The following is an 18,992-nucleotide window of genomic DNA, read 5'->3' on the forward strand; positions in this document are numbered from 1 at the left end:
TCTGTTTATTTCCACAAAAGATAACATTATTCCTTTTTGGTCAAATGGCAAAATAATTGCAGATATAAAATTAAAGGACATTAAGTACATTAGAACAAAATTGTTTATAAAAGATTTTCAGCAATTTAAAAAAAATAATTTTTTAACAAAAAATAAATGAACGAAAGATTCATTGGAACAATATTTTTAAATTAAATATGATGAAGTTAGTTTATTTTAATATTGTTTATTATAATGTATGAAAGTAAAAAAAAATAGTTAAAATTTATTGCTGTGAAAAGAAAAACTTTCTTGTTGGTTCCTTAAAAAAATGTTAATGTGTTTATTAATACCGTATGATTTGTAAAATATTACACTATAAAAAATATTCTCATTATTTTTTAAAATTAAAAATTACTAACATTTTATCAGTACTGTTGTGTAAGACAAAAATTATGAGTTGTCTGTTAGTTTTTAGTTGTTTACTTGTTTTGTTATTTATTTGCATTCAGCATTCAGTATTCAGTATAACATTAACCTGTAATTTTATTAATTTAAAACGAAGTTTAGTGGATGAATACTGAATGCAAAAATTATTAAAGAAGAAATATTCATCATTTTGTGACTTAAAAATCTACAGAGTGGTCACAAATTTCCTTTCTATGATGCAACAAACAGGTTGGTAAGATATGTCATCAGTGGTAGTAAAGATTAATTATGTGTTTTATTTACTTAACAAAGTGCCAGATTTGTTAAACGTTTATGTTATTAATTTTAAGTTAAAATTATTACAGTACAGTTTTAGGTTAAAATGGCAAACATAAGTGACTATTCAACTGAAAAAAAGACTTGTTAATAGTATTTGGGTGAATAAGCATGCAAATACAAATGAAAACAGTAAACATTTTGAGACAGATTTGTTCAGCCGTTGACAAGGAAGGTTAATGATTAGTAATATTTCAAAAGTGGGAAAAAAGTCTTTTTCACTGGTTCAGTTCTTGATTTGAAATGATGTGGATGTGGACATCTTTCCAGTTGATTAAACACATCTGATGTTGTCGAGGAATCCTGTTTATGATTTCCTCTTACGTCAACCAGCAATTGGTATTCAGATCTAAATAAGCCCTTGTTCAATATTTCAGAAAATAATGAAACAAAAGTCATGAGTTTAAACTCTTCAATCCTGATTGTGTTAATGAGCTTTCTGACCAGAATATAGCTTTAAGGGAAACTTATTGCAAAGCTCTTTTAAAGTATTAAATGTTCAATCACAGCTCTTTTAAATGTTCAGTCACAGAAACCAGTTTTATTCTCTGATGAGTGTGCCATTTACTGAGTTATAGGTCTCAGCATGTATTTTTTTTTCTAGGAAATTACACATCATCTACCATATCTAATGACATGGGCACTAATATCCAGAATTGCATGCGATAAGACCAATTTTAATTAAGAACTGTTAATAGGATTTCAAAGCTTAATATGCTTGAAAATGGCATTTCACAGCTTAACATGGATGAAATTAACTGCCATTTTACAATAAGATTGAGCTCCAGATCATTACGTTCAGTCAATAAAGGACTTTTTAAATTGATATTTATAAGGGTGGTGGATGGTAGAGGCTCTGAAATTCAGTGACAGCCTAGAAATCTAGAATTAACAATTTTTGACAAATTCCTTAGGAGTTAGAGATTATTTTTTGGGACTTATATTCATTGTGGAGATGACATTATTATAACAAAGATGTTTATTTGTAGTTCCTAATTTTTTCAATTTGTGTGTTTTCTGTCAACTTTCTTTAAATTTTTTTTCTGTCAAATTACTTGGCAGGAACTGTGAAATGTGATCATGTATTCCTAATGTTTGGTTTTTTATTTGTTTTGTTTATTTTTTTTTTAAATATTAATTGGATTCAACAGTAAATTTTATTTTATTTCATTGAATTAATATTAACTCTTGATTTATATAAATTTTTATCTAAGGTTAATGATAATATTATTTCCAATGTACTGCAGCTCCTACTAAATTATAACTGTAGTCGGGCCTTAGAGTTCTGTAAATTGGATAACTGAGGTACTGATATTTTACTTATCTTTTAATTTTAATCAAATTTAGATAAATTTTAATATTCATTTTTTCATTTGTTGATAGCATTTATTGATTATTGTTCTTAATACGTTAATATTGTACTAAAGAATATTAGCTTAATAATAATACTAATTATAATATTGAAGAGTGTGTTTGTAATATTAATATATTTAATAATATAAATTTTAAATATATTAATATACATATGTATTAATATATTTTCACATTCAATATGGTGTCGAGAAGGGGGAACAAATTGCAAGAGAATATTCAAACAATAATAACTTGAAGTTGTCATACTCTGAACCAGTTACAAGTACTAAGCCTCAACAAAAATGAGTACCCAATATAAAGATAAAGAAGATTAAGATGAAGGATAATAGAAACATGAAGTAATACGTGACACATTTTCTAACTAAGGAAAAAAGTATTCAAACAAAGAAATTGATAAAAAACACAGCAATGAGCTTATTAATTACATAAATGAAGAGAGTACTGGTTAAGCAGAAAGAATATTACAAAAGAAGTTGTTTGATTTGTTCAAAAACAGAAAGAGTAGCTAATGAACCCAAAAATGAAAATAATCGGAATTGAAAATGCATTCAAGATGGAGCTTAAAACTATAGAAAGCAATATCATCATAAGAAATTTCAAAAGTAATGCTACGAGTTGCAAGATCATGAAATTACATAAGAATAACAAATAGATTCTATTTGTGGGATGTTAGAGCTGTACAGTATTTGAAATGATAAAGGTAAGGCCTTGTTTCAATTGTGTAAGTTTTGGTCATAATGAAGCAAAGTGTCATAATGACACCACGTGCCTTAAATGCTTAATCTCATAAGACTAGTTCTTGAAAAAGTGATAATACAAGATAAAAGTGTGTGTACATCTTGTATAAGATGCACAATTAGTAATTATAGCAATGTAAAATATGTAACCAAGTATAACATCAACCAAGTGGCAACAAAGAGCTGCATGTGTGAAATATTGAAGTTTAAAATCAAGAAGAATGTAGATATGACTGATTATCACATTAACCCTTTGTTACCTAGATAACTCAGTAAGATGAACTATTTCAATCAACAAAACACGGTAATGACAATATCTTTATCTCTACAATATCTCTAGCATCTATTCATACATATAGTCCATTATCAATCTTTTTGTCAAAAAATAATAAATCCATTTAATACAGGGATCAAAAATCTAATTATGTATGTTGATATAAGAAGTTTAAATGCAAACTTCTCCAACCTTGACATAATTGTTGAGAGACTTAATACAAAGGCTAGTGTAATTGTATGTACTGAAACTTGGAGCTTGGAATGCTATCAGCATTTCCATTTGTCAGGATACAAATTGTATTGCAATAATAGTAGATTGAATAAAGCTAATGGTATATTAATACATATAAAAGAAAATATTGCGAAAAATAGTGAAGTTGGTATGTATGGCAGAGTCAGCATACTGAGTTACACTATAAAATTTGAGGTTTGGATATGATGATATCTGCTACACATAGATCAAAAACATAGATTAACAAAACACAGATTCTAAAAACAGAACTCAAACTGGAATTAAAATAATTTCTTAATAAAAGTAAGAATTAAGGAATCATTTGATAATTGGAGATTTTAATATTGATTTTTTAGAAGTAGACAACATAAGTCTGGAATTTTTGAACAATTTCTGGAAAGGGGATTCACTCCATGTTTTCAGAGAGTAACCGGACCATCCAATGATGATTGTAAAGTACTTGTACAGACAACATTTTCATAAAAATTAATATTATTGAGGTAGATTTTTAAACTGACCATTACCCATTATTTTTATGTTTGAGGGAAAAAATCAGAACAATACAGTAATAAATTATATTGTTATATAAGCCACAAAAAATTAGAAAATGAGATTATGAAAAGTAATTGGGATAGTGCTGGTACAGGATCCTAATTGCGTGACTTATATTTTTGTAGAAGAATTACACAATATTGCTGATAAATCTACAATTACAAAAAGTTCTAACAGCATTAATAATTATAAGAAAGCTAGGAAAACTGAATAACCATGGCAATTATGATTTCATGTAAAACCAAAGAAAATTTATATAAAGTTATCAAAAAGAAACCAAATCAAATTTTGAAAATTGAATGTAAAAATTTTGTAAAGGTGTTGAAAAAAGTGATAAAATGCAAAAATAAAATATGAGAAAAAACAGATACAAAGAATTAGTAGTAATCTCAGTTATGTTTTGAAAATTTCAACAGCAAAGCTGGAAAAAAGTAAAAAAAAATAAGAGATCAATCTCAATTATGTACTCGATGATAAGAACACAAAAAAAAATTCTACATCAAGTGGAAATTACAAATTATGAATATATATATATCATTGTTATATTGGAACAAAATTGACTGAAAAGATAAAATCATCCCTTAAATCTAATTTAAAACTTAAAACCTAGAATGAAAAAATGATTTTCATGAAGTGAGTTGATTGCATTGAAATAAAAAAAAAAAAAACATTACTGATAATTAGGAAGAATAAATCTGGTGGAACCAATATCATGCTATATTTTGCTGTCACTTAGGCATTTCTTCAACAATTGCACTGAAGATGCAATTATCTGGCCTCAAGCATTAAAGATTGCTGAAGTTGTACCTATATGCAAATCTGCTGAAAGATATAACGTTTTGAATTACAAATCTATTTTGCTGATATCAAAAATAGTAAAAATATTAGAGAAAATAGCATATAATAGATAATTTAATGGAAGTAAATAAAATATTAGCATAATAGCAGTTCAATTTTGTAAAAAATAAATGTTTATTTTAGTGCTTAAAAGAGTAGAAAAATGTAAATACTTGGGAGTGATTTTTGATTGCAATCTTACATGGTAAGAACACATTTCATATATAATTGGCAAAACCAAATACTAATTGTTTATGTTCTGTAAATTTGCCAATTTTATGCCAACAACAATGTTATTGTTGATTTATGTTACTTTCTTTCATAGCATTATAAAATATGAGATAATTTTCTGGGGTGGTGCTTTTAGAAACAATTTGGATATTCTACAAAGATTGCAGAATAAAATATTAAAAATAATATTGAAAAATAAATTTGCATGGATGATTACCCAATGAATCTAGTATGGATATTTAATTTAGAAGCTTTAGAATCACATTGAACTCATTCAAAAGTTCTAATTACATTAAAGCATATATGAAAGTTCTAATAGTATAACTAGAAACAATATATTGATGTCTAAAATTATTAAAACTATTAGTGGAAAAAATAATGTTAATAAAAATTGATTCCTACAAAATAAAATTTTCTTACAAATGCACTATTGTTGTTGGGAATGATATATTTTTATGTTAGTAAATTTTGTTGTTTTTAGTCTTTATGTTTTCTATTGTACAACTACCACACATAGGTTACTTGTTAACCTTGGTGGATTAGATGTAAATGCAATATTTGATTGAATAAATAAATATCCTTCAACATGGAAGAGAATGTCTAAATGCAAACGGCAACTTATAAAACTGAGTGGAAAATTGAAGAGCAACATCAAAGATCACAGATATAATTTAAAGTAAGCTTTATAGACAAAAATATTAAATAAACAAATAAAAAACAAATCATATTTATTTCTTTATATAAAAAGGGACTTTTTGGCTACTCTATAGTTTTTACTTCATCATTTTAAAGGTATTGTAACTTTCTACAATGATGAATTTTACTTCCTAAAATCATCTTTCCTAATTCATTATTTTTATAAATTAAAAAATTCAATATTTTTTAATATAATTTTAAAGTATTATTTTTTCAAATTACTGAATAATGTTACTGTTTATGCTAAAGATAATCTCTAATTGTATTTAAAATGATTTTTTTTAATTTGTACATAGAAATAATTTTGTTACATCTTTGTTCAATATTTTCATGTTGGTATGATGATTACATTAATTTTCATTACTAAAAAAAAAAAAAAAAAAAAAAAAAAAAATATAATATATTTTTATCAATATTGTTTTAGTTTTATTTATTATTTTGCAATAAGGAATTATCTAACCTAACTATTGATTTTATTCAACAGAATCAATACCCATAATTTTATTCAATACTAAAGAAAATTAAGGATTTTACTTTAACAGTAGTTTATCAAATTTCATAAATATTATTTAAATATGTAAAATATAAATATAAAAGACTCAAAAACAGAATTAGAATGTATGAAAAACCTGAACCTTAATTGTTTCAAAATCAAGTGCTGGTTCGGTTGGTTGATTTTTTTACTTCAATTGTCATGCTGTATACTTATAAATCATAAAGCATGGGACAAATAAGTTGATATTCATAATTGTATACTTAGACAGAGAATGACTGAAGGTGGATAACCACTAACATTGTTTGAATTTTTTCCTCGTATATGGATAAGTTTGTTTATAATAAAATTTCCGAAGATATTAGGGGAGATCCAGGCTGAAAAATTTTAAGAAAATGTCAAGGATGGATGAAAAAATATTGGAGCATAAAATTCTAGATTTTTATATTTATTAACCACTCACTATTTTGTTTTCTTTTTTTTGTAGTATATAGTAAATATGTAAGTAATAGCACTAAGTGTCATCTTCTTAATTCATATAATAGTCATGTAGATGGGCATTCACACATTGTTGAGTAAAAAATAAATAAATACATTTTTTCATTGTCATGATCAAAAAGATATCCTTACAATACATAGCAGGAACCTTGTGAAATTCTTTGTATATTATTAAAAACAAAAAAATTGCAATATTATTTTTTTTATTTCAAAAAACAAAATTCTACATTTCTTTATTTGATCTCCTCCCCAACATGCATTACATCATAACTTTCCTGACTACTTTTTATACTGAAATACTAAAGCATTACCAGTTTGTAATTCTTTGACAAGCCTTTAATTCTTGATTTTAGAAGTCCAGCAACTAACTACCTAAGCTGTTCTTGAAAAGGTTGTGTAATAAAATGAGTAAAACAGTAAGTAATATAATAAATTGCAGGTAAAATTTATATAATAATCTCTGAACTCACATGAGGAGGTGGAGGAAGACTGGTAATGGGTTCAGAACTGTTTGTAGAATAATCACCACGATGGTCTACTACTGAACTAGTGGTTGTTAATTCGACTGGCTGAGTCTGACTTGAATCTGCCGCATCTGAATCTTCACTTTCCATTTTCATAGGCTAAAAAGTTAAAAATAAAGAAACACATAAATCCATGTTTTTATTAATCAATGAATGCACAAGATTAGATTATAGTTTACTTTTCTTAGCACGATATCTCTCATAGAATCATCCTCTGATTTGGAGAATAAATTTAAATTTAAAAGAATTTTGAAAGCAGAAATGCCCCTTGAAGTAAAAAAGAAATAATATAAGGATGCAAAAAATTACATTATTGCAAGTGGTAAAACAAAATTTACTTTTTTCTTTTGTTTGTATTCAGAGAATGCGATAGCATGATAATGATTACACAAAATGAAAAATCCATCATCATTTAAGTTTCAGAGCAGTATTATATTTTTCTTCCGTTCTTTCTTACTCTTTAATTGATTTCTTTCAAAATGATTTTTTCAATTGTCTGCCAAATGAAGAATATACTTCAACAGTCTCATCTAAATGTTTTTCAGGTTTTTTCTGAATACCTGCTGAATCACTTATTGGTAGTCGCTTGCTGATACCTTTTAAATACCTCTGAAGGAAAAAATCAAAACTTTATAGTTCATTTTTCTAGGTGAACATTCTACAGTTCAGTGACTACTAATTACTGCATACTGATATGTTATGCAACTTTTTTGGTATAGAAGTGAAGAAAAATATAATTCATTCCCAAGTTGTATTGTTTTATTAAGTTAGTGCTGCCATTCCATACTATGTAAGCCTCTACTGAGGTGGTATCGAAATGTTCATGAAAGCAGAACTATCAAGAACTTTAAGTTAAATTTGCAGGGTTGTACCTGAGAATGTTCATTCAATTTACATACAAGTGCTACTTTATAATGATGTAGACAAGCAATAAAAATAATCAAAAGTCAAAAACTAAAAAACTGATAGTTCATTCTTTATAAGCCTAAAATGAAATTTAGTTGAAATATTTCACTTTAGCCTCTTTTCAACTAATAGTTTTCTGTTGAATCCTTTTTAAGAAGACATAATAGTGAACAAATTTATTGTTTTAATGAAATGATCCAATGTTCATTATTGCATAATATCTATCTTAATTATATCTTTTAGCTTAGTCTTATTCATCTCTACATTAATAAAACTGATAGAAATAATAAAACATGTTTGAACAAAAATAATTGCAATTCTTGATAACTTGAAATATTGTCAAATTAGAATTTAAAAAAAAAATGTAAAAATTTCAACTTTCTTGATTATGACTTTCTCTATACATAGAATTGGTCTTAGAGAAGACTTTTTTGAAGATGTTATGTGGCCCCTTCATCAGCAGTTTTGCAGTTGATTATTTGTTTGATAGCCTTCAGCTTAAAATAATTTCATAATAATTAATAATTTAGTGGTTGCATCTTGTAAGTAGCTACAAGTAGCACAAATAGCTACTAGTACTTATAGTAGTAATAAAATACTTACATCTTAAAATTGGTGGCCCTTTAGTAGCAGCCAAATAGTTGGTTTGATTTGTGTTGTGTTTTGTCAAACAGTAAACTAGAAAAATTCTTAAACCAAACTACCCAGAAGTATATAAATTAGATTGCAATGACTGTATGACATATTGGGCATTGATATAATATATTCAAACAGATATCTCACAATAGAAACCATCTTTGCAATTCATCTTATAGAAACATGACAAAAATGCAGTGCATTAACAATAACATGAAAATTTTATTTAGTACATAACCTACATATAAAAATATATTATCCATAATTTGTACATTTTATGTAGTACAAATCACATACTGACATCTTAACATATTTGAGTATTATTAAATCTTTAAACACAGTAAATCTGGCAAAATAAAATACTAAATGAAGAAACACACATAGACCAAATATCAATATTTAATTGTCAAAAGAGCTACTGATGACTGAGTTTGAAGATGTTATAACAGATCTGCAAAGATCTCTTAGATGTAAAATTTCTTACATTCAGAAAATAAATTGTTTGATATTTATATTTTTGAAAACTGTTAAAGATTACAGAAATACTTCAGTTATTTGTATAAAGATGGCTACTGTAGTACAGTTTCATATGTCAAAAATAAATGAACACTAAAAAAACGATAATTATTGATTACTTGTATTTATATTTGCATTGATTTCATTTTCATTTTCAATGTTACGTACAGTTTTCCTTTAGGTTATTGTCCAAAGAAATTCATATGTAGTGATAAACAACCACAGGAAGTGGTATGTGTGAAGTTTACATACATAGGTGATACAAAATTGCATGATAATCTCTCAGCAGATTGTTGTACAACCATAAATTAGAAAAAAAAATCATGTAAACATAGGTCAGAAAATGGGTTCATTAGCTATTTTTGGCTCATGAAACATTTAGCTGTTTTTTCTGCTCCCTCTGTGAGATTAAAACATACTAAAATTATTGGGGTACAAACCGAGAAGTAAATTTGGTGTTTCCTTATGGTTTTTAATCTAAAAAATTGAATGAGAGTGGTCCCAGATCTCTATCTTACTTAGGTTTTAAGAAAAATGGGGTACAAAAGTACAAAAAGTTTTGTCAGAGAATAAACTTTTTTAGGTTTGACAATTAACGACTTGTTATTTACCAATAAATAAATAAAAATTTTTGATTAACTTTGTAGAGAATTTAATTCTGAGAAAAAAGTGTAAATAATGTTTATTAAAATTAAACGCAAATTTGAGAAGTTAAATTTTAAACACACAAACTAGATCAAAAAAATGATACAATTTTAAACAGAACAATTTACATAAAAATACTAACAATGATAAAAATAAACTTGAAACACATCCTTCTAAACATATTAAAAAAATTTAGTTTTTCACAGGTTGGCAATTACAGCTGATCAACAATTAAGTTTATTGTCTAGCGTTTGAATATTTATTTAAGTGATGGTTGTGCTATTATTGTTTGGTCATTCATTCACAATGATATAACAACACAAATCTGTTTTCATTTGGAGAGTTGATGGATATGTTGTTAATTTATGGTAATGTAAATAAAAATGGATTGGCTGTTGTGTGTAAATTCATCCAGATTGAAGAGTACCGAATAATACAAAATTTGAGGTCTTGTAAAGTTCATTAACAATTGATATATTAGTAAACAAAAGGTATAATAATATAAAACTAACATTGAGATGTGGTGGTGTGGGCGTTGAACTAGGCCTGTTGAGAGGTAGTGCGTTATTGTTGCTGTTGTTGCTGCTATTGTTATTGTTGTTACTATTACTGTTATTATTATTATTTAAATTGTTATTATTGTTACTGATACTATTTCCTGTTTTTTTTAATGACAAATTCTCTGCTGTCTCAGACTCCAGAGGTGAGGTAGGACACTTGGTTAAGTCCTGTGCTCCACAAGTATCACCAGACCTTCTTCTAGGACGAGCCTGAAAATAATATAAAAATTAATTAATGATCTAAGCTTACTGAATTATATATTGAGAATTTTATGTCATGAATGATATTAAACACATTTCATTCAAGAGTTGTTTGAAATATTTTGAATGGAACAACATAAAAAGTAATATTTAATGTTTTTCAGAATTCTTAGATCACTGGATTTGTACTAAGTTCTCTTATGATCATAACCCATTGCGCTAAATAAAATATCCTTTTTCTCTAAAGGCTTATAAAATAGGAACTCTGATCTATTATAAATCTTAATTGAAGGTGTTTTAGATTGAGGTACAATGAACTGATTTTTACAATGAACTGAGGTAACCTACAAGAAAAAGACAGAAAGTTTTGTAGCAGTTTATCGATATCTACTTATTTTAAAATATCTACTTTAGTGCATGCTATATCTTAATTAAAATTTTTTTTTCTTCTATAAGCATGTTAATGAATAAATTGAAACGTGGATCCAGCAGATCAATAGTACTCTTAGTACAATAGTACTCTTCTGTTATCGCTGAATGCTCTGAGTGAATATCAATCATAATTACCTCTGACAATTAATGGTGCTACCCTTATGTGATGAAACCTTACATAACCTTACACAAATAATAGATAAGAACATAAACTAAATGTACACAATATATTAATTGAAAATGTTATAATAAATTCCTAGGAGTCACCATAAACAATTTATTGTGTAATAAATTTATTGCTGACTTATAGCTGTCGTAATAAATCTTGAAGCTTAGACTATGATAGCTAGTACAGTGCCTCTTATCCAAACTGCAAACATTCAATTTAGTTTTTACATGAAGAAGCAAGTTACTTTCTTGCAAATACAACTTATTGTTTTTTGTTACTGGATGGTATTATGGATTAATTTTAAATATTCTTTAATTTTTCTGTTTATATTTCATAAATGATTAAGTATTTTACCATAAAAAGAAATGTTTTTGTATATTTTTAAATGTTATAAAATGTAGGCCTATTCTCAACAAGTATTATAATTACATTGGTAGACAAAAAATAAATAATAAATTAACTAATTTTATAATTGTTTGACCTATTTAAACATAGTTTATAATCTTCGTGATTTTATTTATTATAAAAATAAATACAGACAAGACAAGTATTATAACATAAGGAATTGAGTAACGTTTCTTAGAGTCACATCAATTAACAAGCTATTTTGTTTGCTATGTGTTCATAGTTTTCAAATACAGCTAGGCTGGTGTAAAAATAAATAATTACCTATAAGCCTACATCACTGAATGCTTGAGTATAATCCAATTAACTAGTTGTCCTGTATTTGTTGATCCTGTAACAGCATTTGTGTAAATTCTGTTTCTTTTTGTTTGGGTTTTGATTGAGAAAAGTCATCATATTTTATAATTGGTTGGGTATTTTTAGAGTTTTATAATTATGAGTGGATTCAAGTCTGCTGTAAAAAACAAAACTAAAACGGCAGGCCTGAGAAATAATAAATTGTCTGTATGAGTTCATGAAACTAGAATGTGATTTATTTCCATAGTTGGAAAAAGAAGATAAATACCTGATTCACGTTAAAAAATATGAAGAAAGAACAGCAGCTGCGTGTGGGTTGTTGCAATCCCAAGTCCAAAGAGTGAGAAAAGAGATAAAGCAGTTGCTAGAAAAATTAGCCAAAAATCTGGTAGAGACTACTTTCTCTACTCTAATAAATTACAAACCCTATGAAATGCCTGCAACAGGATTAGATGACTTCGATAAGTATGTGGTGAGATGGACTATATACAAATTTTACAAAATTCATAAACAACTATCGACAGTGACAAAGATAATGCTAGCGCTGAAAGATGCCGTTGGTTATTCAGGAAAAGAGATAGATGACTTTAAGAGAAATAACAAAAGAATGTGGCTTTAGATGAAGAAAAACCAAAAATAATAACAAGATTATCACTGAGTGACTGATATAAGGTATTTATTATGATTGAATTTTTTTTCTAACAGTGGAAAAAATTAAAAAGCAGTGTATTTATTGTTTTCTCTGAAATTAATATATTACATTGTTGCTATATATTCTCTGTTTTAGTTTTTCTTTTGACTATGAAGCATTTAAAGTATCATGCAGTTTATTTTTTTATTCAACTTATCAAAACAAACACTCGTATTAAAAAGAAAATTACATTAACCATTCTGAATATCTATTATTTGAAAAATGACCAATACCTGAAATATCATTAATCAAAAAATGCTAAAATATGGTAAGAGGGTTGAAAAAGGTTAACTTTTACATAATTACAGGAGTTAACCTTGATAAATCTTTTTCAAAAGATAACTTTTTATAGCTACTTGGTAACACCTTACTTTGTAACTCCTCACACCTATCACTTTAATGCAAGTGTAAAAAAATAAAAAAAATATACAAGTGAAGGTAATCTATACCTAGTTTCTGAAGACAGACTTTAGTAAAGAAATGAAACTAGGGTATAAAATAAGACCCAACAGTTTTCTATTTTTGTTATGAATTGAGTTATTCAGCTTCATATTCAATGAAGTCAGAAGATTTAGACAAAACCGAAGAATTAGCTTCTATATTTTTGGATCTTATTAAACATTGGTAAACTGTAATATTATGAGAAGAATTGAGAACAAAGTTAGAGATTCTGCATTTAATTGGTTTGTGACTTGCTTAAGGAAAAAACAACGTTTGAAGTTATAGATATCACATAAATATTAACGGTAGAATTTGCAAACAAAATTCAGAGTTTCTTGATGAGAAAAAAGTCACCACAAAGTTCAATTTTAGATTCCATTTTATTTTTGATTCCTATTAATAAATTGGTGAGTAGTTTAGTACTAGGTAGTGCTATCACATATGCATATCATAATTTAATCTCATTTGTTCCAGTGAAAATTGATATTCCCTATTTACAAACTGCTAGAAAAACTGAGCCTTTTCTTATATCTTGATAATTTTTGTCATATCAAAGTAGAAATAGATTAGTTACTAGATTAAAAAACAAAAAAAAAAAAAAATACACAAATTTATTTGAGTTTTAGAATAAATGTAATAATGAAAAAAAAGTTTTCTGTAGATTTCTTGAATTACTGTTGGCAAATATTTGTTATAGAATAAATATTTTCAGATTTATGCAGTAAAGTAGCATCTGATATGTTGTTTTATATGATTTAATAAAAATTATTAGGTTGAAAAATAAAAAATCAGATACAACGGATCATACCAATATATCCTATATTACTTGTAGAATTTTTTTGTAGGGTACCACACACCATTCTTACAAATATCTGAATTTTTAAACATTCAAAGAGTTCCATTAGAAGATTTGGTATTGAAAAAAGATAATTGTGTTGTTACATTTTTGTATGACTAGGTTCACTGACAATATAAAGTTTGTGTATATTTAAAACTAATTTATTAATATTAAAGCATTAAAAAAAATGAAAAAGATCTGGAATCATAGCACAAAATATAAGTACAATATTCACAATTAATTACCTAAATTAAAGTATTTCAAAATAACTCATATATGGAGACTAAATTACTAAAAAAACTGAAACTTACAAAGATAATTAAAAATTCTAAAGATGAATTATTTAAAAGATCTTTTCAATTAATTTGCATTACTCAATTCATAAATTTCTGTTCTTCTAAAACTAGGTTTAACATGGTTAATTATATAATTTGCAGCGCAATACATGTTATTAGTATTGGTGATAGTAGTGGTGTTACATGTAATTTTCTTTCTATCTTCCTATGCTTCTTTAAGCAATTTTGGTTGAATAACTAATTTAAGAATTGTGCTATATTACTTTTCTTTCAAAAAGATATTTTTGGATCAGACATTTTGAGGAAAAATATTACTTTAGAAGGAATAAAATGAATGAAATCATCAAGAAAAAACAACAAATATTTTGTTTTCTAATATCAGGTTCTACTCTTTGTAATCTTTGAAAAGTTATAATCCCTGATCTATGTTTATCATTGAAAAGAAGTAAAATAAAATGCATGCAGTAACTAAAAACATATAAAAATGGGAAAGATCAAAATGACAATTTATGATAGAAGAATTTTTGAAATGATTGCCAGATTAAATGTACTATTCACAGTGCCATTTCTTTATGTGTTTTTTTATGTAGTTTAATGCAAAGGTTTTTAATTTGGAAATAACAATTAGAAAACTTAGATAGTAAAATATAATTTTTGGCCACTAAATTCAGTACAAAAACTAAGTGTTTATATTTTCTTTAAAACATGATTGTGAATGAATTTAAGAACAGATACAAAGAATTCATTGATAACTCACTAATCTGTTTCACAAAAAGAGTCACTTTGGTTAGTTATTGTTAAATGTTTAAAATAAAATATAATCGGTGGAACAACATAGATTATTTTGAAGGGCAAGGCAAATAACAGTCTGTATTTATAGACTGATGAATAGTAATTAAAAGACTAAGCTTATTATTGCTTAGTCTTTAAATCCCAACTAAATTAAAAAAAAATAAACAAGCAATCTATAGTTGACATAAACGGCAAGTACATTGACATAAATGGTTGAAGTAGCTGGCAAGTACATGCCAGGTACTTCAACCATTAGGCTTTTTTCAAGTGTAGGATAGGTCCACATGATCTCATCTTCAATGAGATCATGAAAAGAATGACTCATAGGTCCTGATATCCTCATTATAGACCTATTGCAATTAGCTACAGAATCCAGAATGGGAAAGGAGAAAGTTAGGATAAGGAAAAGAGGGATGTCGAGAAAGAATAATCATCCTGAGGAAAATATGCCAGGTGAGACAAATAACACTATTTTCAGTGTATCTTTAAGGCCATTTCCAGAACCTCCTTATCCCCTTTTAAACATATATGCTGTGAGAAAAACAATACTGTTACTCTAAAATTAAAGAGCTATGTAAGACCAGCCTCAGGCTTCCAAAAGAAAAAATTTCTCCCACTTTTGGAATTGTGTGGTATGTAAAAATATTCGAGAGAAATCCAGATTATATAAATGCAGTAAACATAATTTATGGCTTTATAGATTATTAATGTTATTTATTAACAAAATAAAAACTTAATGAGGCAAAAATTTATGAGGAGTAAAGTGAAAATATATAACTTACAAATGATAACTTTCCTAGACATCAATCAAATATTGTTGATCTGATGGGATAATGAATAAACACGAATGTCAGTATGCATATGCTAATTATTCATACCCACATGATCATCAGTGCAAATTTGAAATGGGTTTAATAAATCTGTCATTGCTTACAATTTTTCCATTTCATATCATTTTATACTCCTTCCCTGTAGGGATGTCCAGAATGATGACAATTTATCAATTACATTTAATTAATTATTGCCTTATTTTTAATTTCATAATAATTACAATGTGACACCAATAAAAGAATTTATTGTGATATAATTTTATGCCAGGAATTTTTGTGAGCAAATATGCCAGGTGAGACAAATAACACTATTTTCAGTGTATCTTTAAGGCCATTTCCAGAACCTCCTTATCCCCTTTTAAACATATATGCTGTGAGAAAAACAATACTGTTACTCTAAAATTAAAGAGCTATGTAAGACCAGCCTCAGGCTTCCAAAAGAAAAAATTTCTCCCACTTTTGGAATTGTGTGGTATGTAAAAATATTCGAGAGAAATTCAGATTATATAAATGCAGTAAACATAATTTATGGCTTTATAGATTATTAGTGTTATTTATTAACAAAATAAAAACTTAATGAGGCAAAAATTTATGAGGAGTAAAGTGAAAATATATAACTTACAAATGATAACTTTCCTAGACATCAATCAAATATTGTTGATCTGATGGGATAATGAATAAACACGAATGTCAGTATGCATATGCTAATTATTCATACCCACATGATCATCAGTGCAAATTTGAAATGGGTTTAATAAATCTGTCATTGCCTACAATTTTTCCATTTCATATCATTTTATACTCCTTCCCTGTAGGGATGTCCAGAATGATGACAATTTATCAATTACATTTAATTAATTATTGCCTTATTTTTAATTTCATAATAATTACAATGTGACACCAATAAAAGAATTTATTGTGATATAATTTTATGCAATACAACAGTGAAAGTTAAATAAATATGTTGTCAATGAATTTATAAACACGCATTTATTTGTGAGCATGTTGTACCTGTTTTCTCCTAGGTAACGGAGAGGAACAGTGCCGGTCGACATCAGTGAATGAGATGTGTGGCATGTGTGGCAGCTGAGGGAGGCGTAATGGTGGTTCAAAATGCGGTGACATGTTGGTAGAAACAGGTGGCTGTGGCGGAGGAAATAGTCCTACACCAGGAGCAGGAGAAAAACACTGAGCAACTCCTTGTTGACCATGACTTTCTTTCTCTGTGGGGCACATCGGGATGCGTTCCGTGTGGGCTAATCCTCGAACCTGCAGTAAGAACAGTATAATTAACATTAGAGAATAATTTTACCCTGAAAATATTTGTGTCACTGTGAATGTAAATGTAGAACACACATACAAACTGCGTGCTCTAAACAAAAAAAATAGAGAATTCTGTGAGCAAATGTAATTGGTGGAACTAAATCATTACCTTAAAGTTTATTTTATATTTAACAACAAACAATTACAATTTGATTTTAGAAGTAAAATACATAAATTTATAAAAAAAAACTTTTCGTTTTAATACTAATTTAAAATTTATAACATTACAATAAATTTTACTGTTGACAGTTAAAATCCAAAATTGCCTGCTTTTCAAAAGTCAAAAGACTTGGTTGCAAGCAGAAAAATGTTTGACAGGAAAAATTATATAGTAAACCCAAAAACATTTTAACAACTACCATTTACATTTTATTTCATCGAAGGCTACAACTAAAAAAAAATAAGATTAAGAATTATAAGTCATTAATATCAATAATAGTTTAGTGTAAAATAACACATGCACATGTGTATAAATTTCTAAAATCTTGAATGGGATTTAAGACACGGCTGTACACAATGTTTCTGACTAGATCAGTTGTATAAAAAAAAACATAATTGTTTTATTCTGTTTGAGAACAGTCAGTAATGAAATTAATTACTATTACTTTCAATGCCTTCTATGCCAGTAATGAAATATTAGAATTATCCTTTATATTTTATTCCATTAGTTGTAGAAAAGCCTATAACATAATGCTTCATTCAAATATCATCATTAAAAAACCTGAATTAAATTTTGGAATTTTACTGAAATTCTATTTTCATTTTATATAGAAGTGTTACAGAACATAGCCCAGATGCTAACAAACAATTGCACGATTGAATAAACTTATACTTAAATCAAATTAATGACAATATTGTGAGAGTAGAATAGCTTTAAAAAAAGTCTTTTATGGTGAACTTAAAGTATTAAAAAGAAAACGTAAATATCCAAATTTTGGTAGTTAATAAATTACTAAATATAACTTAAAAGATACTTAAAGAAATTTGTACGAGGATTTCACTTTATTTTCAGGAAAGGTGTACAACCAGCAGGTTATTACCAATGGTTATTAGCATTCTAGAAAAAGTGTATAAAATGGAAGAAAAACAGACTTTTTATGTACAGCATACAACAATTGGAAACAACAATATAAAGTAATAAACAACTTCAAGGCTTCACAAACCAAGAAAAACCAAGATGGGTTAAAATCCATTCAAATTGAAAAATAAAACAGTCATTAATGTAAATAAGCAGTAATATGTATAGGCATCCTAAGAATAACTGAGGTAATAGTGAAAAGGATTTCAACCAAAAATGAATTACACCGGAAACATTAATCAAAATGTATACGCGTACAAAAGGAAAACAGATTTAAGAATTTTATCTCGCTTGTCAATTTAAGCTACTTAATCCTCTAAAATGCTATCGACATTGGATGATAGTTTGAGTTTCCAGCGAAATCCCCTCCAGGTTGCACAATCAAGGAAAACATAAAAAACCGTTATGCGGCAGTCACTTGAGACGTTACCATCGCCAGATGACAAGAGGAGTTCGTAAGACAATCTAGTGTTCAATCGCAATCGGCAATGGACTATCTCGCATCGATTATTTCCAAGGGACATCGAATTTTTAACTTAACAAAGCTTCCGTCTTTATCATCAGCCATCGATCATATAATTCACTCTCTCACAATGTTTTCAACGATATTTCATGGCCCATATTATGTGGTCCGAGAAGGCTGACCCTGAATTCAAGCTTCCTTGGTGGTTACATCGAATTGTTCATCGCTGGAAGTAGCAAAAACTGATACTTGTACTGAATCAGATCAAAACGAAAATAG

The 18,992-nt window shown here is 27.3% G+C and overlaps 1 protein-coding gene across 1 annotated transcript in view; it reads right to left on the reverse strand.

The window, feature by feature from the left end:
- The window catches only part of lov (BTB/POZ domain-containing jim lovell protein), a 230,493-nt gene that overhangs the window by 32,966 nt on the left and 178,535 nt on the right, over positions 1-18,992 (reverse strand). Inside the window, exons 5-7 of the mRNA XM_075354833.1 lie at positions 16,861-17,118; positions 10,410-10,667; positions 7,141-7,293 (exon numbers count right to left, since the gene is read on the reverse strand). Of these exons, the coding sequence (XP_075210948.1) occupies positions 7,141-7,293; positions 10,410-10,667; positions 16,861-17,118 (669 nt within the window). The remainder of the gene's footprint in view (positions 1-7,140; positions 7,294-10,409; positions 10,668-16,860; positions 17,119-18,992) is intronic.

Source organism: Lycorma delicatula, chromosome 1 (assembly GCF_047948215.1).
Source record: "Lycorma delicatula isolate Av1 chromosome 1, ASM4794821v1, whole genome shotgun sequence".
Lineage (NCBI taxonomy): Eukaryota > Metazoa > Arthropoda > Insecta > Hemiptera > Fulgoridae > Lycorma > Lycorma delicatula.